We start from the raw sequence: 20,650 nt of genomic DNA on the forward strand, positions 1-20,650 counted from the left end.
CATGTGTGTGTATGTGTATATATATTTGTGTGTGTATATATATCTGTACTGTATATCTATAAAACATACAGATTATACAAATCCAGGATATTTGTTCTGCTGTGCATTTACATTTATTATATCATTATTGTTGTTAATAATAATATATAGGCTATAAAATGCATGTATACACAGTGTGAGATATTATTATTATTATTATTAACCTTTATTTATAAAGCGCTGTAAGTTTACACAGCGCTGTACATCAATTTTTTAGTCAGACGGTTCCCTGCCCTCAGGCTTACAATCTAAAAGACACGACACAAAAGGAGAGGGGAGTGGTGGTGGGGAATAGGATCAGGTCCAGCAGATCTTCTCCACCTCCGAGGCCTGGACCAAGGCAGATGGACTGGAGGAAGGGCTTGGCTTCTTGATGGATGGTTAGAAGGAGGCTTCCTGGGTCAGAGAGGGGCTCACCTCTGGGAATGCTTCTCTAAACAATATAGTCTTTAATTCAGTTTTGAAACTGGGCAGAGAAGTGATGAGGTGTGCATGTGGGGGAAGAAGGTTCCAGGAGTAAGGGGCAGCAAGCGAGAAGGGACGAATTTGGGAGGGGGCAGTGGTAGTCCTACATTGTGACAGGAGACCCTGACTACCAGAGCGGAGGGTGCGAGTAGGAATGTAAGGAGAAAGAAGGTCAGATAAGTAAGGAGGGGCCATTACTTACATAAGTAAGTGGGCGGAAGCCAGATTGGAAGGGGTCTAGGATGGAGTTGGCTTCAATATATATATATATCTGCAAATGTACAGATATACACTGTGATATATATATATACACACACACAGAGAGAGTATTTTCTGCCGTATAAGACTACTTTTTAACCCAGGAAAATCTTCCCAAAGTCGGGTGTTGTCTTATAGGGCAAGTGCTGAATCTTCGGAGCCGGACTGGAGAATCTGCAGTCGCCGCATATTTGGGGGGGGGGGGGGCAAAAAAGGGCCCACCCCCCCCCCCCCCTATGCGGCGAGCGACCGTATGAAAGCAGCAAGGGTGGCACTGTACAAGTACGGTAGAAGAAAATCCATTCACCAGGGTTCATGGGAAGAAGTGACTGAATGTGGTCCCGATGATGGTGTGAGGGGTGCCTCCCTGGTGGGAAGGTGCAAGTGAAGGGCAGAGCAAGGGTGCGACCGCTCTGAGAGTCTTGGAGGCAGGGAGGGCTGGGCAGCAGCAGCAGCAGCAGCAGCAGGGAGAGCTGACCCATCCAAGCAGGCTTGGCATACAACAAGCTTTCCTGCTAAGTACCTGCATGCCATACGCATAACGCATTGCAATGGAAATGACCAGACTGAAACCACATCTGATGGTTTTAAAAGGTGTATTTGGCGTGCCTTGGAAGAGGGGTAGAAGTAGTCTTATACGGCAAGTATATCCCAAGCTCTGGAAAGGATGGGGTCGTCTTAGACGCCGGAAAATAATAATAATAATAATAATATATTATTCTTTTAATAATTTATATAGCCTATAAAATATGTATATACACTGATAAATATACATATACGTATACATATATATATATATATATACACACACACACAATTATTAACATTATTTTTATTAATATGCTATAAATATACAGATATACTCTCTCTCTCTCTCTCTCTCTCTCTCTCTCTATATATATATATATATATATATATATATATATCTTTTTTTAATTTTTATATATATAAGATATAGATATATATACTGTGATAAATATACAGTATACACACACACACACACACACCCTGGGATAAGGTTGCTATAAGTTGGAGAAACTACTTGAAGAGGCAGACAGACAGACATATATGTATATACAATGTGTGTGTGTATGTATATATATTTGCAATGAGAAGTGTGCACTTTGCAGAGGAGCCCTTACTCCTCCCAAACTCCGGGGCTTGCACTTTGCAGACGCTCCCTGACTCTGGGAGGCGAAGCAAGCAGCGAGGAGCGTGGCACATGCGCCGTGGGCGACGAAGCCTGGGAGTCAGACGCTCCTGGTTCCCTGGCCCCGGATTTAAAGGGGCCGCGCCTGCTAAAAGGGCCGGGGATGTCCCGCCGCACCAAGGAGGAATACCAGCGCTACTACTCCGTGACTGAGCCCCGCAGCCACCCCAAGGGACACACCGAGTACAAAGTCACTGCAAAGGTCAGCAAGGGAGGGCTGGAGGGGCTTGCAATGGAACCAGCAGAGGTGCCTCTGGGCATGTGCAGAGTCCCAAGGGTAAAAGGATAAAGATTGCAATTGTTTAATGGGGATTGTGAATAAGCACAGATGCACCAGTGCCTCTGAGCATGTGCAGAGTCCCTACCATAAAGAATAGAGAAGAGAGGTCACAGCAATTGAGTAATGGAGACTGAAGAAGCAGAGACACACCAGTGCCTCTAGGCATGTGCAGAGTCCCAAGAGTAAAGAATAGAGAGAGAGGGGTCAAAACAATTGATTAATGGAGGTTGTGAATAAGCATAAAGAATAAGGAGAGAGGTCATAGCAGTTGATTAATGGAGTGCGTTAGCAGATCTAAACCCATGCCTCTGAGCATGTGCAGAGTCCTAGCCATATGAGATTAAATGAGTGGCAGTGGGTCTGTGAAGCTAGCCAATAATAAGGGAAGCAAACTGGTGTCTCTAGGCATGTGCAGAGTGGACCCAGCAAAATGGGAGAGAGGTAACAATGGTGGGTTGGCAGAGCATGTGGATAAGCATGGACGAAGCTGTGCCTCTGGGCATGTGCAGAGTCCCAAACGTATGGGATGGGGATGATTGTGGCGAAGGGTTTATGGAAAGTGCCAATGCAAAGAAAGGAGCGCATGCCTCTGGGCATGTGCAGAGAGACCTGATGGCATGTGGTACAGTGAGTGGAAATGAGTTTGCAAAGGATGTCAGTCAGTGGGAATCAAATGGGTGCCTCTGGGCATGTGCAGAGTCCCAGGGATGTGGCAGTGCTGGGTTAATGGAGCATGTGATTATACACATCCTGACTACATTAAAATACATTGCAACAAATGGATTTGTATGGGGTTATTTGTGGGGGAAATCTCATTTTTGTAACATTTCCCATTTCCTTCTTCCTTTGCAGTTTGTCTCCAAGGCGAACCCGGAAGATGTCAAGGAGGTATGGCTTGGAAGGAAGATGGGACAATGATGTGGCATGCCTTGAGGGCAAGGAGCAATGTAGGGCCTTCCACATATTCCTGGACTACAACTCCCATCATCCCCAGCCAGTGCAGTCAATGGCAAGACTATTGCAGTCCAACCTGGAGGGGCAGACATTGTGCCAGCTTCCTGTGGTCCCCATCAACAGCTGCGTCTGCACTGCGGAATTAATGCACTTTGGCGCCACTTTCATTTAATTCTGGAATTCGGAGCGTTGCAAGATATTTAATAATAATAATAATAATAATAATACCACACCATTATATATAATGGGACTTGAGCATCCACAGATTTTGGTATCCACAGATGTCCTGGAACCAAACCCAAGCGGATACCGGGGCCCCACTGTAATAACAATGATAATCATATTAATAATCATAATATCCCATTTTATATATTGGAACCTGAGCATCCATGGGGAATCCTGGAACCAAACCCCAGCGGATACCAAAGTCCCAGAGTTCCATAGCATGGAGCCAGGGCAGTAAAAGCGGTGTCAAACTGCATTATATCTGCAGTGTAGATGCAGCCTGACTCAGTCCTGGGAGAAGTAGTCCAGATTTGTAGGCTGGGAGTGGGCAGCTTTCAAAGGACGGGGATCCATCCCTGCTGTGTTTAGGGGTCCTTTTGCTCTTGTTATGTTGAAAGGGACCCCCAGCTATGGACCCTTACTATACCTTTACTCTCTCGCCTCTTTTTCCGCCTGCAGCTCGTGGTTTGGAAACGCTACAGCGACTTCAAGAAGCTGCATTCGGACCTGGCTTACACACACCGGAACCTCTTCCGACGCATGGAGGAATTCCCTTCCTTCCCGAAGGCCCAAGTCTTTGGTGAGGGGTGCCATTGGGGTCGGGTGCCTTGTGGTGCCATTGCTCCAAAATCATAGCATTGGAAGGCACCTCTAGGGCTGAAGCGCCTCCATGCGCAGTTTGACATGTGCCTGGTGTTTTTATTTCTCGGCAGGCCGCTTCGAACCTGAGGTGATCGAGGAGCGGCGCAAAGCCGCGGAGGTCATGCTACGCTTCACGGTGCACATTCCTGCTCTGAACAACAGTCCTCAGCTTAAGGAATTCTTTCGGGTATTTGGTTTGGGGACGTGGTGGGATGGTGGTGGCGCAAAGGTGCAGAGGGAAGAGGCGCTGGGTCATACTTAAAGTATGCTTAAAGTGGTGTCAACCTGCATTAATTCTGCAATGTAGATGCGACCTGCATCTCTCATGCTGCTATGGCTTCCTTCCTTGTAGGGTGGGGAAGGACGGAGACCCTCGGAAAGCTACGCTGACCTGCCATCCCTGCCTCCGCCTTTGCTCCCCGTTCCATCAGAAGCTGTGGAAGCCGGCGAGGATGCTCTGGGGTCTGTCTCTGGGCAGGAGTTCCTGGATATGAAGCAGGACCAGACTGAAATGATGGAGGCAGCGGGCCAGGAGTGGGATGGTCTACTGCCCGAATCGGATGAGAGAGGTATGGCTTCCACAGCTTTCTGTTGCTCGGGTTTTAAAACAAGGGGATGTATGTGTATGTGAAAAATCCCGTTGACCTCCCTCTCTGTCACAGGGGAGCATCCCTCTTTGCCCGCCAAGTGTGACGACGAAACCTTCGATGCCCTCTTTGCCTTCGGCGGGGAAGAGGAGAAGGGAGAAGAGGAGCATGAGGTGGGATCGCCCACACGCTGCCTCTTGTCGGTCCAGGAGCTGGCACTCTTTGACCCCTTCTCCAAGGAAGGTACGCACCATGATTGCCACCTCACCAGATACGGGAAGCCGACAACCCACACTGAAACTTGGGCTGTATCCGCATCGGCGCAGAGTATTCTGCCCCCATAGCTGCCCTGACATAGGACTTTACCACACGCAGGGCTTACTGTGAATAAATAGCCATGCAAACATTAAAAAAGCATGATCGGGGTTCATGTGCCCATGTGCTTTTCCCTCAGCGAATGGTCATAGACATGTTCCCGCTCACTTCTTCCATGACCAAAGCGTCATGGAGTGCATAATGGAAGATCCCATTATTACCAAAGGGCGGCTCCAAGGACGCTTTGGTCATGGAAGACGCATCCGTGACGATTCACTGACGGGAAAAGCGCACAGGCCTGAACCCCGATTGCGCCTTTTAAACAACTTATGATGTCTGCATGGCGATTTATTCATGGTAACACCCCCCCCACACACGTATGTTTAAAGTCCCTACTCTTGTTCCATTGCTTACTTTGTTTTTATTGTATACCAGTTAGTATTATTTTGGAGATATTTTAATCATGTCATGCTGTGGTTGTTTTGGATTGTACACCTCTTGGCAGGTTTTTATTTCCTCATTTTATTTGACCCTTGCTATGTAAAGCGCTATGCAAAACTTTACAGCGCTCTATAAATAATTGTTAATAATAATAATAATAGGACTTTTTATTTGGCCCAGACATACAGGGCCCTGGAGTTATTTTTCACCAGCGTGAAACAGTGGTTTTCCCATTGGGCTTCTTTTCATTGTCACTTAGACTTGGATGTTGCCACCCGTTCTCACTGTGAAGAGCTGGCCGGCATTTCCGTTTCGGATCACGGACCGGAACCATCCCTGGAAACGGTTGACTCGGACCCCGGCGGGTATCTTCGCCTGGCCACCGAACGCATCCGGAAAGCCTTGGAGAGCGAAGCAGCCCAGGACTACAAGGAGGCTTTCTGTGGCTACCGCAGCGGAGTTGACATACTCCTCCAGGGAATGCAAGGTAAGCAAGGGTTGCTCCTTTGGCTTCCTGGCGTCCCATCCACACTGCAGAATTAATGCAGTTTGACACCGCATTTCCCCCCATCTTTATTTATTACTAAATGTTCCAAATGCATCACTACATGAAGCTTTTATGTGTGTTTGTTGTAACTGTCTCTTTTGTCATCTGCCTTGAATCCTAGTTTGGGTGAAAGGCTGGATATAAATAAAGGGATGGATGGATAGATGGAATCAAAGTCACAACATGGGCTTGTAATACCTTTTTGCCTTCAGGGGACCCAAACATGGCTCGCCGGGAAGCAGTTAAGAAAAAGACGGCCGAGTACCTACAGAGAGCGGAGGAAATTTTCCAACAGCACCTGAAGCATCTTCAGTTGTGAGCAGGGGGTCCTCTCCCGCAACCACACTTGTGGGTCTGTGCCATCTCCAAATGGAGCAACCCTTCCTCCTTCCTCCATTTACCCACCCTTCCTTCCTTGTCTCGGCCGGCTGGATTGCCTTCCCATCGTCCTCCCCTGTGTCCACACTTTTGCCAGCTATTTGCTCTTAACCCTTTAAAATACACATTTGTAAATCTCCTTTCCACTGCATTGGTCTTTATGCCTTGCATTTATTTCCTTGCTTGTCTGTGGGTTTGAACTGCCTGACGGTGCAAAGGTGCTGCTGCCTTGGAGGAGGGTGGACTTTCCATTTTCCTCTATGGTTCTTCTCAAAATGGCGCCAGGATGTCACTTCATTTTACTCTCTGTCACCATTTTGAGAGGGACCGCAAAGGAAAATGGAGGTATTTGAAGAAGTATGAGTTTCTGTGCATTTGGCAAGCGCTTTTGGCATGTTTGGGGAGTGAAAGATTGTCCGAACGTTGGGAGACTGGGGGACCGGTGGTGACAAAAGAGAAGAGCGGAGTCACAATTTGCCCACTCTCTCGTCCCATCTTCCACAGTCCAGAAAAACAAGGGGGATATTGGGGAAAGACGTTGGTTGTTCCCGGAGGACGCCCAGAGTAGATCCGTGGTCTCTTCCACCGGCCGGCAGAGGGGCTGCAATGATGGCACTGCGTTGTTTCGGGTCAGCTTTGTCTCCTTTGCATGGTGGTATCCGAAAACCCCTTTTCCTCCTTCCAGAAACAGCTGTCCACAGAAAAAGAGAATCGGCGGAAGGGGGGAAAGGGGAAGAAAGAGGGTTACAAAGCGTCACAGGCCTGGCGTGGGTTGTGCGTCGCTAGCCATCCCCAAGTAAAGCTCCGCAAAAGGGACCGAAAATCTGCAATTTGCACGGCACTCGCTATTGCAAAAGTGCCCAAACCTTCTGAGCCAGGAATGGAATTAGGGTCGGTGGCCGAAACAAAGGGCCCATCTGCATTTGCTGGGATACTCTGGGCTGCCCCTGGCCCCAAATTCCAACCCTTACCTTCTGTGGGTTTTTGTCGGATGATCCCTGCTGCGGGTGCAAGTCACGCTTGCAAAACAAGGCTTGAACCCGCAGAGCAACTCAACAGGGACCACTTGGGAAGGGAACCAGACATCGTCACCACGTTTTGCTCCGGGTTGTCTAGAAAAACCAGAGCAAAACCCCAAATCGGTTCCGGGGATTGTGCAAACGTCCCGGACCGGATTCAGTAATGCAAGCTGTATGCAACGAATCCAGGGGAATTCAAGATTTCTAGGTAACGGAGGCAAGCCCAAAAAGAGAGGAAAAGAGCGAGCGAGCGAGAGGCGAGGAGACAGTGCGTTTTTCACAGAGCGGAGGGAAGAAAGAAAGCCAACGGAGGCGGGAACACGCTCTAAAATGTCAGGAGACGGGTATCTTGAAGCAAACGGATGTGGTCAGTTTTCCGCATGCAGAAAGAGGGGCAGAGAAGGTGGAGGCGAAGTCGGTTCAGGGCAAGGAAGGGAGGGCATCCGAGAGTTCAAGCGACGCTGGTTTTGAGGACGAGACGCACGCGAGAGTTTCTCTGTGAAAGCCATTTAATTGTCAACATTTATAAAAATAAAACAAAACGGCGAACAAGTTGCCGCCACGAGACCAAACTCTGAACCAGTTATACAAAGGCGAAATTTTAAAAAAGAAAAAGGAAATATTACCAAGGGAATATACAGCAAAGCAAAGGAAGCTTTCCGGTTACGGCTCCCACTGCGAGGGATTGGCACACGACGACACGGAGCAAGCAAAGAATTGGCTGGCGGAGCGTAGTGTGGCTTGGCGCAAGGAAAGAGTTCGGGGGGAAGAGGACAAAACGGACGCGTTTCTACGAGAGCGCAACCGTCTTCGGACCGTCCCACGGGTTTGCAAGGAAGGGGTGGCATGGCGAGGCGAGGCGAAGGCTCTTCGAAGCAGGTTTGTGTTTGACGGCAACGACCGAATGGGAAAGATGGGGAAACGACGACGACAACCAAGGCAAGAGGGAAGGAGGAGAAAGGCGAGGGGATGAGAGAAAGGGGGAAAGGGTGGCCGAACCCAAAAAAAGGCATCATCACCAACCTTGGAAAGGAGCTGGAGTGAAAAGTCAGTGGAAGTTAAGAGTGTGATCGGCCTCAGAGACACCATTGCGGCACCGCCTGGACGGATCCTGCAAAGAAATCTACACAATTTAAGTGTGCACTTTTAAAGACACATATACACGCACTTTCACGCTGCAGTTTTAAAGGCTTTGCGCATTTCTCTGTTTATGCGCGTCAAAATCCGCATGCTTGATCACAGAGCTACCAAACTAACTGGACAACAGCTAGGTTGAGTCCCTTTTTTGGTGTACAAACTCTGGGTGGTTTTGGACTTCTTTTCCCAGAATCCTTAACCATTTTGACCAGCGGCCTGGGATTCTGGGAACCAAAGTCTGAAGCACCTGGAAGGCCAGAATTTGGGAACCGTTGGCGTACACTAATTTTTTACCAGCCAAACATTTGTTCCACTCAAAGACAAACCGAAAATGATCAAAGCCCACTTTGGGGTAAATTTCATAGTATATACATATGCACACATATACACACGCACACAGACACATACCAACAGGCTAAAGACAGCACCTTGTGAGTACATACACAATATACACAAACGCACACGCACGCACAGAAGCGAGAACAGATACCATTTGGGATCTTAGCTGGAATTCACTATCACAGGTACTTAAGTTGTGCATCCATAGCTGACTTGTATTCATGGTCCCTATATATTCACAATTGTGGCGCTACCATCCCAAGTACCCCCAATCCTGCTTCGCTGGGCATCAGATGCTGTGAGCAACAGAGGTCTGTTTTCCTGCCGGTCGGGGTGCGGCATACTAAAGCAATAAATAAATAGGTTTCCACTCCAACAATTTCTGAAGTGACCATCGGAAGAAGGATCCGCAGTTGCAATCCTTCCTTGCGCAGAGGATTGCTGGTAGGAGAGAGATGGAAAGCATCAGTACACTGAGCCCTTTGCATCCGCTGGGGTTTGGTTTCAAAATCTGCGGACACACAAGACCCATTATATACAACGGTGTGGTAAAATGGTGTCCCTTATATCAAACAGCAAAATCATATACACTGGTACCCCGGGTTACGAAATTAATTCGTTCCGCCGCCGCTTTCGTAACCCGGGATACTTCGTAAGCCGAATAGCCCATAGGCGCTAATGGGGAAAAAGCCGCGGCTGCGCCGCGGCTCCATTTGAAACAGCGCAGAGGTTTTTTCGTAACCCGAAAAAACCTTCATAAGCCGAAACAATAAATCCCTATGGGATTTATTCGTATCCCGAAAATTTCGTAACCTGGGTATTTCGTAACCCGGGGGACCAGTGTATACTTACACAGTCAGCCCTCCTTATCCGTGAATTGAAAATATTCCCCAAAAAAGTATAAATTCCAAATAGCAAACCTTGGGATGCTGTGCCATTATATTTAATAGGACTCGAGCATCCACAGATTCTGTTATCCACAGGGGGGTCCTGGAACCAAACCCCAGTGGATAACAAGGGCCAACTGTACTGTATATACTCATGTACTACTACTAAATGCATACTAATACACGAGGTTGACTGAGTTGAGTATATATGGTACTTAAAAAATATTTTCAATGCATGGGCGCAGAATCCATGGCTACAGAAAGTGGACTGTATGCTTCACCCCGATCAATAGACCTCAATTACTCGCAGCATGCCTAAAAACAGGATTGGGGAAGGTGAGCTACTTCGGAGACGTAAGTAAACCGTTCATGCAGCTGATCCCAGCCCTTGTGTGCACGCACACAGGTGTGGACACAACGGAGACCCAACCTACTGACTCTTAGTGGGTCCTTTCCCCCCCAGCAATGTGCGGCAGAGAGAGTTGATACATCTGAAGCCCTCCTCTCCAGAGTATTCACCCCTTCGCCATTTCCAAAACCCACATAAACATATACGCCACCACGCAACCAACACTCTCTTGACACTTACTGCTGAAGAGGTTTGCAGCCAACTCAGAACGTCTGCGCATATTGGGCAGCGTAGGCGCTTGCGTACCTCTCGTAATACTCTGCCACATTGTAGGCAGTGCCTATGCTGTACTGGGAGTATGTGGCTGCCGCAGCAGCTGCAGCTGCATAACCCGGCTGACTGTAGGCTTGGCTATAGGTTTGGTTGGCTGCGGCGGTAGCAGCTGCAGCGGCTGCAGCCGCAGCAGCCGCCGCATAGGGGTCAGCATACTGGGCGACAACGGCTGTAGGGGTGGCAGTCCGTCTGCCCACGGGGCTTCTCTCCCTATAAGCGGCCGGGGGAGGCGGAGGCGGCAATGCCCGGTCGTAGGCCGCCCGGGCGCGGTCGTAGAGCTCGTAGGAGTACCGGTCACAGTATTCTCTGTCATACCAAGCCCGAGGGCAGTAGGGCGTGTAGGCCGGGGATGGCGTGGCGATCCGTCCGCGGGAGAAGTAGTAGCTGGCTGCCGTGGGAGCTGGGGTGGCCACAGCTGCCCCCTTCGCGGCCCGGAGGGAGCTGTTGCTCTTGGAGAGCGTGACAAAGATTTTCTGGTCCTCCAAGGGCGTGTCGTTCAGGTTCAAGATGGCATCCATAGCCTCCCGCTCCTTGGCCATGTGGACAAAGGCGTAGTTCTTCACGATGTCGCACTCCACCACTTTGCCGAAGCGCTCGAAAAGCTGCCGGATCTGGGAGGTGGTGGCCTTGGCGGAGACGTTGCCCACGTAGATCTTGGTGGCGTTGCGGATCTTGGAGGTGGCGTACTCCACCGTCAGGTGGGCGCCGTAGAACTCGCTCTTGTGGAGGGCGCTGATGGCCTGGTGGGCCTCGTCCTCTTTCTCCATGTGGACGAAGGCGAAGTTCTTCAGGATGTCGCACTCGTTCACCTGGCCGTATTGCTCGAAGAGCTTGCGCAGTTCCTCCGCCATGACCACAGGCGACAGGCCCCCAACAAAGATCTTCACCATGGTGACCCCAGGGGGGCTTCCCCCTATGCCCCGGAAAAGGGGAAGGAAAAAAAGAGGTGAAAAACAAGAAAATCAGACTCAACCAACTCCTTTCCAGCACCCATTTCTCACCCAATTGCATCTTGGACCTGAAGAATGTGCCAGTTTGTGCCAGGACCCATTAATAATAATAATAATAATAATTTTACAGTATAAAACAGTTAAAATCAGATTAAAATAATCATAACCAGGGCAGGGCATTTGGGGCAAACACTGGGCAATCCATCCATGTCTGTGGAGGTGGCTTCTATATTGGATTCTCGTATTGCATTTTAATATATTACATCCAAGAAGCTATATTCTGCACTGAAGTAGTTATTAATGTTTTATTCATGCATATCAATGGTGCTATATAAATAAATGATAATAATAATAATTCTCCAATGCACATCAAGCATGTCTGATGCGCATTGGGTGCTTCTGATGCACACTTAGCATTTCTGTTGCGCCTCTGCATTTCCTAGCCTTCGCATGGCGGCCAAGTGTCCTCTTTTACAGAAGCCTGTCCTCTTTTTGACGGCATCCTCTGATCCGAAGCCTATCCCAGTTAACATATAAAAAACCCACTGGAGGAGCCCATCATCCACAGTACACCCGGAGTCACCTGGTCCCAAGTCTTCTCCATTCGGGTGAGACGCATTTTGGAAGGGAGATAATGGGATTTGTTATTGTACTTTATTGTGTTATATGTTTTTATGATGTAAGCCGCCTCGATCTCAATGAAGAGGCGAGATAGAAATAATAATAATAATGATAATAATTGTTATTATTATCTTCTCTTGTTACGGGGTTTTCAAGTTGTTTCCAACTTACGGTGACCATAAGGTATCCTGGGGTTGCCATTGCTGGCCTTTGAGGCCGAGAGTGTGACTTGCCCAAGGGCAACCAATGGATGTCATGGCTGAGCTGGGATTTGAACCCTGGTGTCCAGAGTCCCAGTCCAGTGCTCAAACCACAAATCCACATTGACTCTTTTGCACATCGACCCTATAGAAATTAGGCTGCCTGGCACTGCTTGGCACTGTCCTACATGGTTTTGGGATGCATAGTTTTGGGCTCTTGGGCAGAGCGACGGCGAAAGGCCTTGCAAAACTACAGATCCCAAGGTTGCATAGGCTGGAGCCCTTCAAAAGAGCCAAACTGCATCATTTTGACAGTGCAGATGGACCAATGGGTGCATGCCTTTAAAGGCAGGTACCATTTTCCAGCAGATGCAGATCTTTTCTTATGTGTGTTTATGGGGGCGGTGGGGGGTAAAGGGATGGTCTGCTTTGGGGTGCTGCCGGGGGCATCCAAAATGGAAGGCAAGAGAGGCACGACCCCCCCCAAAAGCCCCACCTACATGCCCCCCCCACACACACATTTCCCCTTGCATTGCCTAAGCAAGTGACCCATTGCAAAGGCGGAGAGGATGAGTTTTGGACCACTGGGGACCCCCCCCCCATTTCCGGGGGAGGGAAGGGCCCCCCCCCCCATGCACTCACCGACAGACGTTCCCTCCGGCTGCTTCTCTCCTCTTTAAATGGCAAAATCTCGCCCAATTTTGCAGAACTGCAATGTTTGCAAAACTGTGCAAAAGGGGCAGAGATGGGAGATTGCAATGCAAAAGAAAGATGCAATGCAATTGGATGCAATGCAAAAGGCCCCCTCTTTGCCTCAATCCAGGCGAGGCTGCCTAGGACTGCGCCATGATGGCCTTCTTTGGGATCACGTGACAGACCCCCCTCCCCCACCCCTGGCTCTGGTGCTACATCTCCCAATGAAGGGAAGGAGAAGGAGTCAAGGGGACCCACCTCTGCATGGGCCCCTGACACGCATCCCTGTTTTGTGCCCCTGCACGCCTTTTGCACGTGTGAATGCACCCAAGTTTGCATTTTCTCCTGGCCCAAGACTGCAGGACCCATCCCACTCCAAGGGGGAGGATTAGGAAGGGAAGAGGAAGGCTGAAAAGGGGGTCATTGTCTCCCTCCCCTTAGGACCCCCATTCTTCTTGTCTCCAAAGTGAGTGCACTTAGGATGGAGACCCAGGTTCATATTGGGGGGGGGGTGAATGGGAGCCCCCAGGACACGTGTTGGCTTCCATGGGTGCAAACCTCCAGCTGCATCTACGCTTTGACCCTCCCTATGGCTGCATCTTGCAGAAAGCCTGGGATTTGTAGTTCTGCTAGGCTGGCAGCAACCCCTTTGGGTAGAGAACACTGAAGGCCTTGCAAAACTACAAATCCCAGTATTCCATAGTTGGGAGCTGCAGCACCCAAAGGGATGTCAAGCTGCATTGCTTCTACAGTCTGAAATATGCACTGAGTTTGCAAGGCTGCCTTGATTTCTCAATGCAAGTGGCCAAGACTCAAAGAGGGGTGTCTTGGGCTGTTTTGTCCACACTGCCCTTTGCATCAGTTTGGTCCCACTTTTGATGCCCCCCCCATCCTATGGGACCCTGGGATGTGTAGTTTCACAAACACTCTCTCTCTCTCTCTCTCTCTCTCTCTATACTGTATATACACACACACACACACCATATACATATACATATACATATATATATATATATATATATATATATATATATAGCTATAGATAGGTATGCAACAGAAGTTACAAATTAATTAACACCATTGCAAAATATTTGCAGTCTGTGTCTCCCTCATATCTATATCTATATATCATATACATATATATTATAGATATAGATATGAACCATTGCAAAACATTTGCATGGTGTGTCTTTCATATACAGTACTGTACTGTATATGCAAATCTCATAGACAGAGATAGATACAGTATATAGACATAGATAGGTATGAAACAAAATTTGCAAATTAACTAACACCATTGCAAAATATTTGCAATATGTGTGTGTCTCTCTCTCATTTTATATCTCAGATAGATAGATAGATAGATAGATAGATAGATAGATAGATAGAGGTATGCAACAAAAGTGACAAATTAACCACACCATTGCAAAATATTTGCTTAATGTGTGTGTGTCTCTCTCTCTCACACACACACACATATATATTAGGTGACTTGTGGTCCCTTTCAACTCTATGGTTCCAACTATATGGTTCTGCAATGCCATGCATCTCTCATCAGGGAAGGACTCTGGGCATGGTTCAAGTGACATAATGCCAGTGACATGGCACCCAAGTGTCAGCTTAGGTCATGCCTTGCGCTGACCAATGGGGCGGCCCCCAATTGTGACACCAGTGACTGTGAGCCACCTTGCCTTGGAGGCCTTCACCATGCCTGGCCTAACATGGTGGCAGCTTTTTTGGTTGTGCCAGGCATGCTGTGCCCTGCGCTACAAGATGAATAAACCGGACGACGCCACAGAAGGGCTGACTTGGCAAAAAGTGGCCGCTGCCTGCGCCGCGATTCCATTGGTGGCGCTGGGGCTGAAGTGGTTGCGGAGGACAGTCCTTATGGAAAAGGAAGAAGCAGAGGTGATGGCCCTGGGGTGGCACTGTGGGCGGATGGGGACTCAAGGAGGGCTCCCATCTTAGGTCTGTGAAGCCGTGGAAAGAGTGCACCAATGCCCATCCAGGATCACTCTAGGGTTATGCATTCGTAACTGCGGTGGTGAATTCCAGTGATGTTTCCCCCCTTTCTACTTTATGTGGCCCACTCTAATTCTACTCTATGCAGACCACTTGGCCCAATCCTACTTTATGTGGCCCGCCGAGCCCACTCCAGTTCTACTTTACATGGCCCACCCTTAGTCCTACCCTATATGGTCCATCTGGCCAATCCCAGTCCTGTTTTACATGGCTGACCTGGCACTACCCTTTGTGGCTAACCCCAGTCCTCCTTTACATGGCCCACCTGGCCTTCAGTCAATTCCAGGTTGCCCATCCTGGCCACCCCAAACCAAGCATCTCCTTTCTTTCCCTTCTCAGGAGGTGCCACTGTGCAATGAGGCGGACCTGGAAGGCCGTATTTTGCAGTCCTTCTCCAAGATGGAACAGGACCTGGTGCAAATGCTGACGGAGGTGCGGAGGCAGAGGTCGACGCTCTCAGCCCGCCACCGCAGCTGCAAAGCCCCCGAGTGCCAGTGCGACGGGGACGGCAGCAACGACAAGGCCTTCAATGTGGTCGTGTACGACATCATCGAAGAGGAATCAGACCAGAAGTGAAAGACAGATGGGAATAAAAACTGGCTGAGCGTGTGAGAGTGGACGGGTCATGTGCTTCCGTGGGTGCAACCAATGCACATCGTGGGCACCTCTGAGGGTGGCATGGGAGGTTGGGCAGCACGGGACAGAGATGGGAAAGGAGGGGTGCGGATGGGTGCCAGAAAGCCAAAAGCAGGGTCAGAGCTTTGGCGAATGTTGGGGAATGCTAGCCTGAAAGGCCAAAAAAGGAACTTTTGCAAGCTCTGCTGTCAATAGACGTGTACACACACACACACACACACACACACACACACACACACAGAGAGAGAGAGAGAGAGAGAGAGAGAGAGAGAGAGAGAGAGAGATGCATGCACGCTTGTGGCAAATGCTGGATGCCGGAAGGGAGAAATGGGATAGGGAAGATTTTATTGGCCAATGCCGTCTCTCCCAGCCCTATGGCAGACAAATGCGCTGGGCACTCGGTTCCTTTATTCATTTGCAAGATGTACAGTCACCCTTTGCATCCACTAATATTTCTATCCACAGATTCCACTGTCCGTGGCTTGAAAACACCCAGAAATAAATACAGATCCCACAAGCAAACCTGAGGTTTGCCACTTTTGCATAAGGGACACCGTTTTATGCTGTCGTTGCGTTTCATGGGCCTTGAGCACCCCTGGATTGATCTGCCTATCTACCTATGTGCCCCTGGGCCTTGCTTGTGAACGGATGCAGCAATGGCAAAATAATGTCATTTTGTGAGTTATCCAGCCTCGGTTGTTGTGGCATCAAAGCTCCCTGGCGGAGGTGGCTGAATATCTCACCAAATGCAGTGCAGAACTGGTCTGTGTTATTTCGACACTTGTTAGCACAGCAATGCGTATAATTAATTAATGGGGGCATACAGATAGATAGATAGATAGATAGATAGATAGCGATAGATACAAATCCCAGGTTTCCATAGTCCTGGAATCCAATCCAAGGTCCCACTTGTACAACCCTTGGCTTTGTTTCCAGACCCCATTTTGTAGCCGTTTTGCCACAGCGGCCACAAATATCAGGAACGTCGTACATTGCTGGACATCCCCTCCGACCCAGCTACCCCTGGCATCGTGCAATGGTGCCCAGCAAGTCAGGAATGATGGGCCCTGGAGTCCCTGGAGGGCCAAAGGTTGGGAAGCACTGGCTTTGATGTGTGAAGCCCAGGGCTTTGTGATCTCACTAATGGTCAGATGTCCAGGCAGCTCAGAGCAGTGGTGGCTCAGAGCAGTTGGGAAGGCAGCTGGTTGCCATCATGTGGTTCTTCCTGGGCTGCTTGGCACTTTGCACTGGGCTGCTTTGGCTCCAGGAGGAGGAGGGTGGCACGGGTCCCTTGGACGGAGGGTATGCCCAGATTAGAGGACTCTGGTGGCTGAGCCTGGTGGGATGTTACGCCTTGGGGCATCTCCTGGGTATCATGACTTGTTGGAACAGAAGGCATCCAGAAGATCAGAGGAAAGCCAAGGTGAGAGGCTGGCAGAGCCAGAGACCTGGAAACATAAGGCAGCGCACAAGGTTTTCTGGGAAAGATTTGTTCAGAGAGGAGTTTGCATCTTTGCCTTTCTCTGAGGCTGAGAGAATGTGGTCACCCAGCGGGTTTAAGACTCATGCATATACTATATATCCAAAGCGGGCACCTCCATCCGATGCTGTAACATCCATTCCATAGATGTGTGTCATGGCTTGAGCATTGAACTGCAACTCCGGGGTCCAGTTGGAAACCCAGGTTGACGATCTTGGGCAAGCCACACGCTCTCAGCCTCAGAGGGAGGCAAAGGGAAAACCCCTCCAGAGCAAACCACCTTGAGAAAAAACCTACGACTGGTTCACCTGAGGGTTGCTATAAGTCGGAAATGACTTGAAGGCTGACATCGTCGACAACCACAAAGGAGAGGACCGCTCTGGTTGCACTGGGGAGGACTTTCTGGAGCTTAGGGGCAACCACCAAGAAGGCCCCGTCAGGCCTTGAAACGCTGGCCCCAAACAGATGCATTAAATTGTGTTTGTATGCGGAGAGATCTTGGAGCTCCTTTGAGACTCGCTGAAAGGAAGACGTTGGCGGCATGGACTTTCCTAGGCTTAAGGCTACTTCCTCAGAGGCATTTGGAGATACATTAAATGCATCTGGAAATGCACCAAAATGCATCGGAGGAAGCAGACTTAAGCCTAGGAAAGCTCATGTCGCCAACTTCTTTCTTTCAGTGAGTTTCAAAAGTGCTATAAGATCTCTCTAATTATTATTATTATTCAAATGCATCAGAGGGAGCAGACTTAAGTCTAAGAAAGCTCCTGCTGCCAACTTCTTTCTTTCAGTGAGTCTCAAAGGTGCTACCAGATCTCTCTACATCCTGATCCTACAGACTAACGCAACTGTATCTTTGAACTAAATTGCGTTGCAAGACCTCTTTCTCGGACCCTGGATCCCCAACCCTTGTATTTAGAGGGCACCATCTTGTTTCCCCAAACAACCGCTTAGCCTTGCTTTCTTCCACCCAGGTCATAGTCCAGACGCCTCACTTTCCAGGCCGCAGCTTTGCTATCGAATGCAACCTGGACAACTTCACCGGACAAACTGGAGACAGACCTAGTGATTTGCTGGAGAAACTGGAGAGGGACCTAGTGATCCTACTCCATAATGTCATCCAGTGTAAGAGGGCCGTGGCTAGTGACCAGTTGGATAGCAGCGAGGCCCAGCATGGCCTCCCCTTTGAGAACGTGGTGGTCTACACCATCCAAGATAAGAACAAGAATAAGGTAATGATATTCAATCAGTATTGAATCCTGCGAGGGCGCGAAGGGTGAGTGACTGGAGAAGAAGTATGGAACGGATGAAGGAAGACTTAGCTTAGAAAGGAGGGAGGTAAAGGAGTAAAGGATGGAGAGAGGAGAAAGATTTGGAAGAGGCGTTTAGAAAAGGGGGTAAAGAAAGAGGACGAGGTTTGGAAGAGAAAGCTGGGATAAGGAATGTGTCTAATCATAATATTGCGAATGCTAATAGTTGGGGTGTATCAACTTGAGAAATCCTTTTCACCAGGGAACTACAACACCCAGCAGCCACTCGCTAGAAAGGGGATTATAGTACAAAAAAATAACTTGTGCAAGCTCTGCAGACAAAAGAAGGTATATATACACATACACATATACATATACGCATGCATGCATGTGGCAAAACAATGTTGGAAGGGAGAGATGGGGCAGGTAATATTTTACTTGCCAATGCCGCCTAATGCCATTTCACCCAGGCCTGTGAGAGACAAATGCGCTGGGCACTTAGCTCCTTTATTCATTAGCAAGATGTACAGCTGGCCCTTTGTATCCACGGATATTTCCATCCACAGATATTTCCATGCCACAAGCAAACCTGGGTCTTGCCATTTTGCACAAGGGACGCCATTTTACTTGGCCCTGGATTTAGGTATGCATTGAGAGGGCACCCTTTTGTTTCCCCAAACAACCGTTTGGCGTTGCTTTCTCCCACCCAGGCGGCCATAGTCCACACGCCGGACCTTCCCTGCCGCGGCTGCGTGATGGAAGCCCATCTGGACAGTTTCGCTCAAGAAACTGGAGAGGAATATAGGGACTTCCTGGAGAAGATGGAGAGGAACGTAGTGGTCCTACTGCATGTGCTCCACCAGCATAAGAGGGCTCTGGCTAGTGGCCAGTCGGCTGGAGAGAGGGCTAGCGGCGCCGTGGCCCAGGACAACGTGGTGGTCTACACCGTCCAAGAGCAGAGCTAAACATGCGGCCAGAATGCCAGGAGGAGAAAGAAAACTTCCAATAAAGGCTTTGCAGCAGCCGCTGCCATACACGCAACACGAGATATCTATGCGCACAAATATTTTTGACAATTTACTGTATATGCTCAAACCCATGTATAAGTCGAGGGCAAGTTTTGGGGCCAAATTTATGGATTTTGCTAGGACCCATGGATAAGTTGAGGGTAAAACTTAGAGGCATATAGCAAAGGATCAAAAGAGTGAAGCAAAGTGATGTCAAAGAACTTGCAAAAGTCCAGCAGGCATCACTCTTATGTGCTTAGTCTTAAAGCTGTACGGATGAGAGAATACGGAGGATAAATGCTTCTGGGACAGATTATACCCTTGCTTTTCACCAGGAAATATGCTTTCCTTTTAAATAAGAGTTAAGATACAGTGCTTACATTGACCTGTGTGTAAATCGACTCAGGTTTTTTTGGGTCAGTTTTTTGACCTAAATTTCTAGACTTATACATGAGTACATACAGTAATCCCATTTCTTGGATGCCTTTGCAAGGCTGACGTCTCTCCAAGGTGGCTCACAGTGTAAAACACACATGCACATGCAAATTGTTGTGCGATCCGCACCGAAACACATACACACCTGCCCCCCCCCCCCATATACACACAATTGTCAAGATCCTATATGACGTTTGTGTAGTGCAAGTATGGCTGCTGCCACACTGCAGATTTAAAGCAGTTTGGCGTAGCTTTAACCATCATGGCTCCATCCTATGGAAACCTGGGATTTATCTATCATCTATCTATCTATCTATCTATCTATCTATCTGTATGCCTCCATTAATGGAGTACACTCATTCCTCCATCTTTGCAGCTTTGATATTTGCGGATTTGATTTATTCACAGATTTGATTAATATGTTCTCTCTAGGAGATTCTAGGTCATCCAGTGCAACTCTATGGTCACCTTTAACTAAAAGTGGCATTGAAAGACCTAGAGATTCCTAGAGAGGACACTCTACTAAGCCTTTGTAGCTCCTCCAGCACAGTTCTATGGTCAGTGTCTGTCGGACGTTGACCATAGAGTTGAGGACCTAGAGATTCCTAGAGGTGTACTCTCAAATAAAAACATGGTGTTTTGGTTATTTGTGGTTTTTCCATATTCATGGGGGTCTTGTGCCCCTAACCCTAGCGAATACAGAGGGACAAGTGTATATGCATTAATAGAGTATATGCATTAACGGGCATCGCTTTGCTAAGAAATGTAGAAATGACATTGGCTGGTTGTGCACTGCAAAAATAATGCCATTTTGTGTGATACTGAGCCGCCTCTGCCAGAGAGCATTGATGCCACAGAGAACATTGATGCCACGAGGCTGAATACGTCACATACATAATGACATTATTTTGTCATTTCTGCATCTGTTGGCAAAGCAAGGCCCAGGAATGT

At 48.6% G+C, this 20,650-nt stretch overlaps 3 protein-coding genes across 7 annotated transcripts in view; 2 read left to right on the plus strand and 1 right to left on the minus strand.

Moving 5' to 3' along the window:
- Positions 1-1,982: 1,982 nt before the first annotated feature.
- SNX15 (sorting nexin 15) lies at positions 1,983-6,490 on the plus strand. The gene is made up of 8 exons (XM_042440944.1): positions 1,983-2,174; positions 3,105-3,140; positions 3,891-4,011; positions 4,145-4,260; positions 4,426-4,642; positions 4,736-4,903; positions 5,676-5,903; positions 6,176-6,490. The coding sequence occupies exons 1-8, from the start codon at positions 2,076-2,078 to the stop codon at positions 6,280-6,282; spliced, it is 1,092 nt and encodes a 363-aa protein (XP_042296878.1). The 5' UTR covers positions 1,983-2,075; the 3' UTR covers positions 6,283-6,490.
- Positions 6,468-20,650, minus strand: part of LOC121916135 (RNA-binding protein 4-like) — a 21,748-nt gene continuing 7,565 nt past the window's right edge. The window contains exons 1-4 of one of the 5 annotated variants that reach the window (XR_006100804.1): positions 12,819-13,032; positions 10,313-11,318; positions 8,384-8,471; positions 6,468-7,032 (exon numbers count right to left, since the gene is read on the minus strand). Coding sequence is in view for 3 of the 5 variants with exons in the window: in XM_042440946.1 (XP_042296880.1) it covers positions 10,336-11,295 (960 nt within the window). In the remaining 2 variants the exon portion in view is untranslated. Of the gene's footprint in view, positions 7,033-7,607; positions 8,484-10,312; positions 11,319-12,818; positions 13,033-20,650 lie in introns of those variants that run through there. The other 4 variants (XR_006100803.1, XM_042440946.1, XM_042440945.1 and 1 more) reach the window with 4 other exon arrangements.
- LOC121915585 lies at positions 16,702-19,222 on the plus strand. Its single transcript, XM_042439925.1, has 3 exons — positions 16,702-16,950; positions 17,982-18,239; positions 18,968-19,222. The coding sequence occupies exons 1-3, from the start codon at positions 16,741-16,743 to the stop codon at positions 19,220-19,222; spliced, it is 723 nt and encodes a 240-aa protein (XP_042295859.1). The 5' UTR covers positions 16,702-16,740.

Source organism: Sceloporus undulatus, chromosome 9 (assembly GCF_019175285.1).
Source record: "Sceloporus undulatus isolate JIND9_A2432 ecotype Alabama chromosome 9, SceUnd_v1.1, whole genome shotgun sequence".
Classification (NCBI taxonomy): domain Eukaryota; kingdom Metazoa; phylum Chordata; class Lepidosauria; order Squamata; family Phrynosomatidae; genus Sceloporus; species Sceloporus undulatus.

Bases quoted from the DNA above. Each gene is read 5' to 3' on its own strand.
- SNX15 (XM_042440944.1), top strand. From the start codon at position 2,076: ATGTCCCGCCGCACCAAGGAGGAATACCAGCGCTACTACTCCGTGACT. The intron at 2,175-3,104 runs GTCAGCAAGGGA...CTTCCTTTGCAG, and splicing joins AGTACAAAGTCACTGCAAAG to TTTGTCTCCAAGGCGAACCC. The intron at 3,141-3,890 runs GTATGGCTTGGA...TTCCGCCTGCAG, and splicing joins ACCCGGAAGATGTCAAGGAG to CTCGTGGTTTGGAAACGCTA.
- LOC121915585 (XM_042439925.1), top strand. From the start codon at position 16,741: ATGTGGTTCTTCCTGGGCTGCTTGGCACTTTGCACTGGGCTGCTTTGG. The intron at 16,951-17,981 runs GTGAGAGGCTGG...TCTTCCACCCAG, and splicing joins AAGATCAGAGGAAAGCCAAG to GTCATAGTCCAGACGCCTCA. The intron at 18,240-18,967 runs GTAATGATATTC...TCTCCCACCCAG, and splicing joins AAGATAAGAACAAGAATAAG to GCGGCCATAGTCCACACGCC.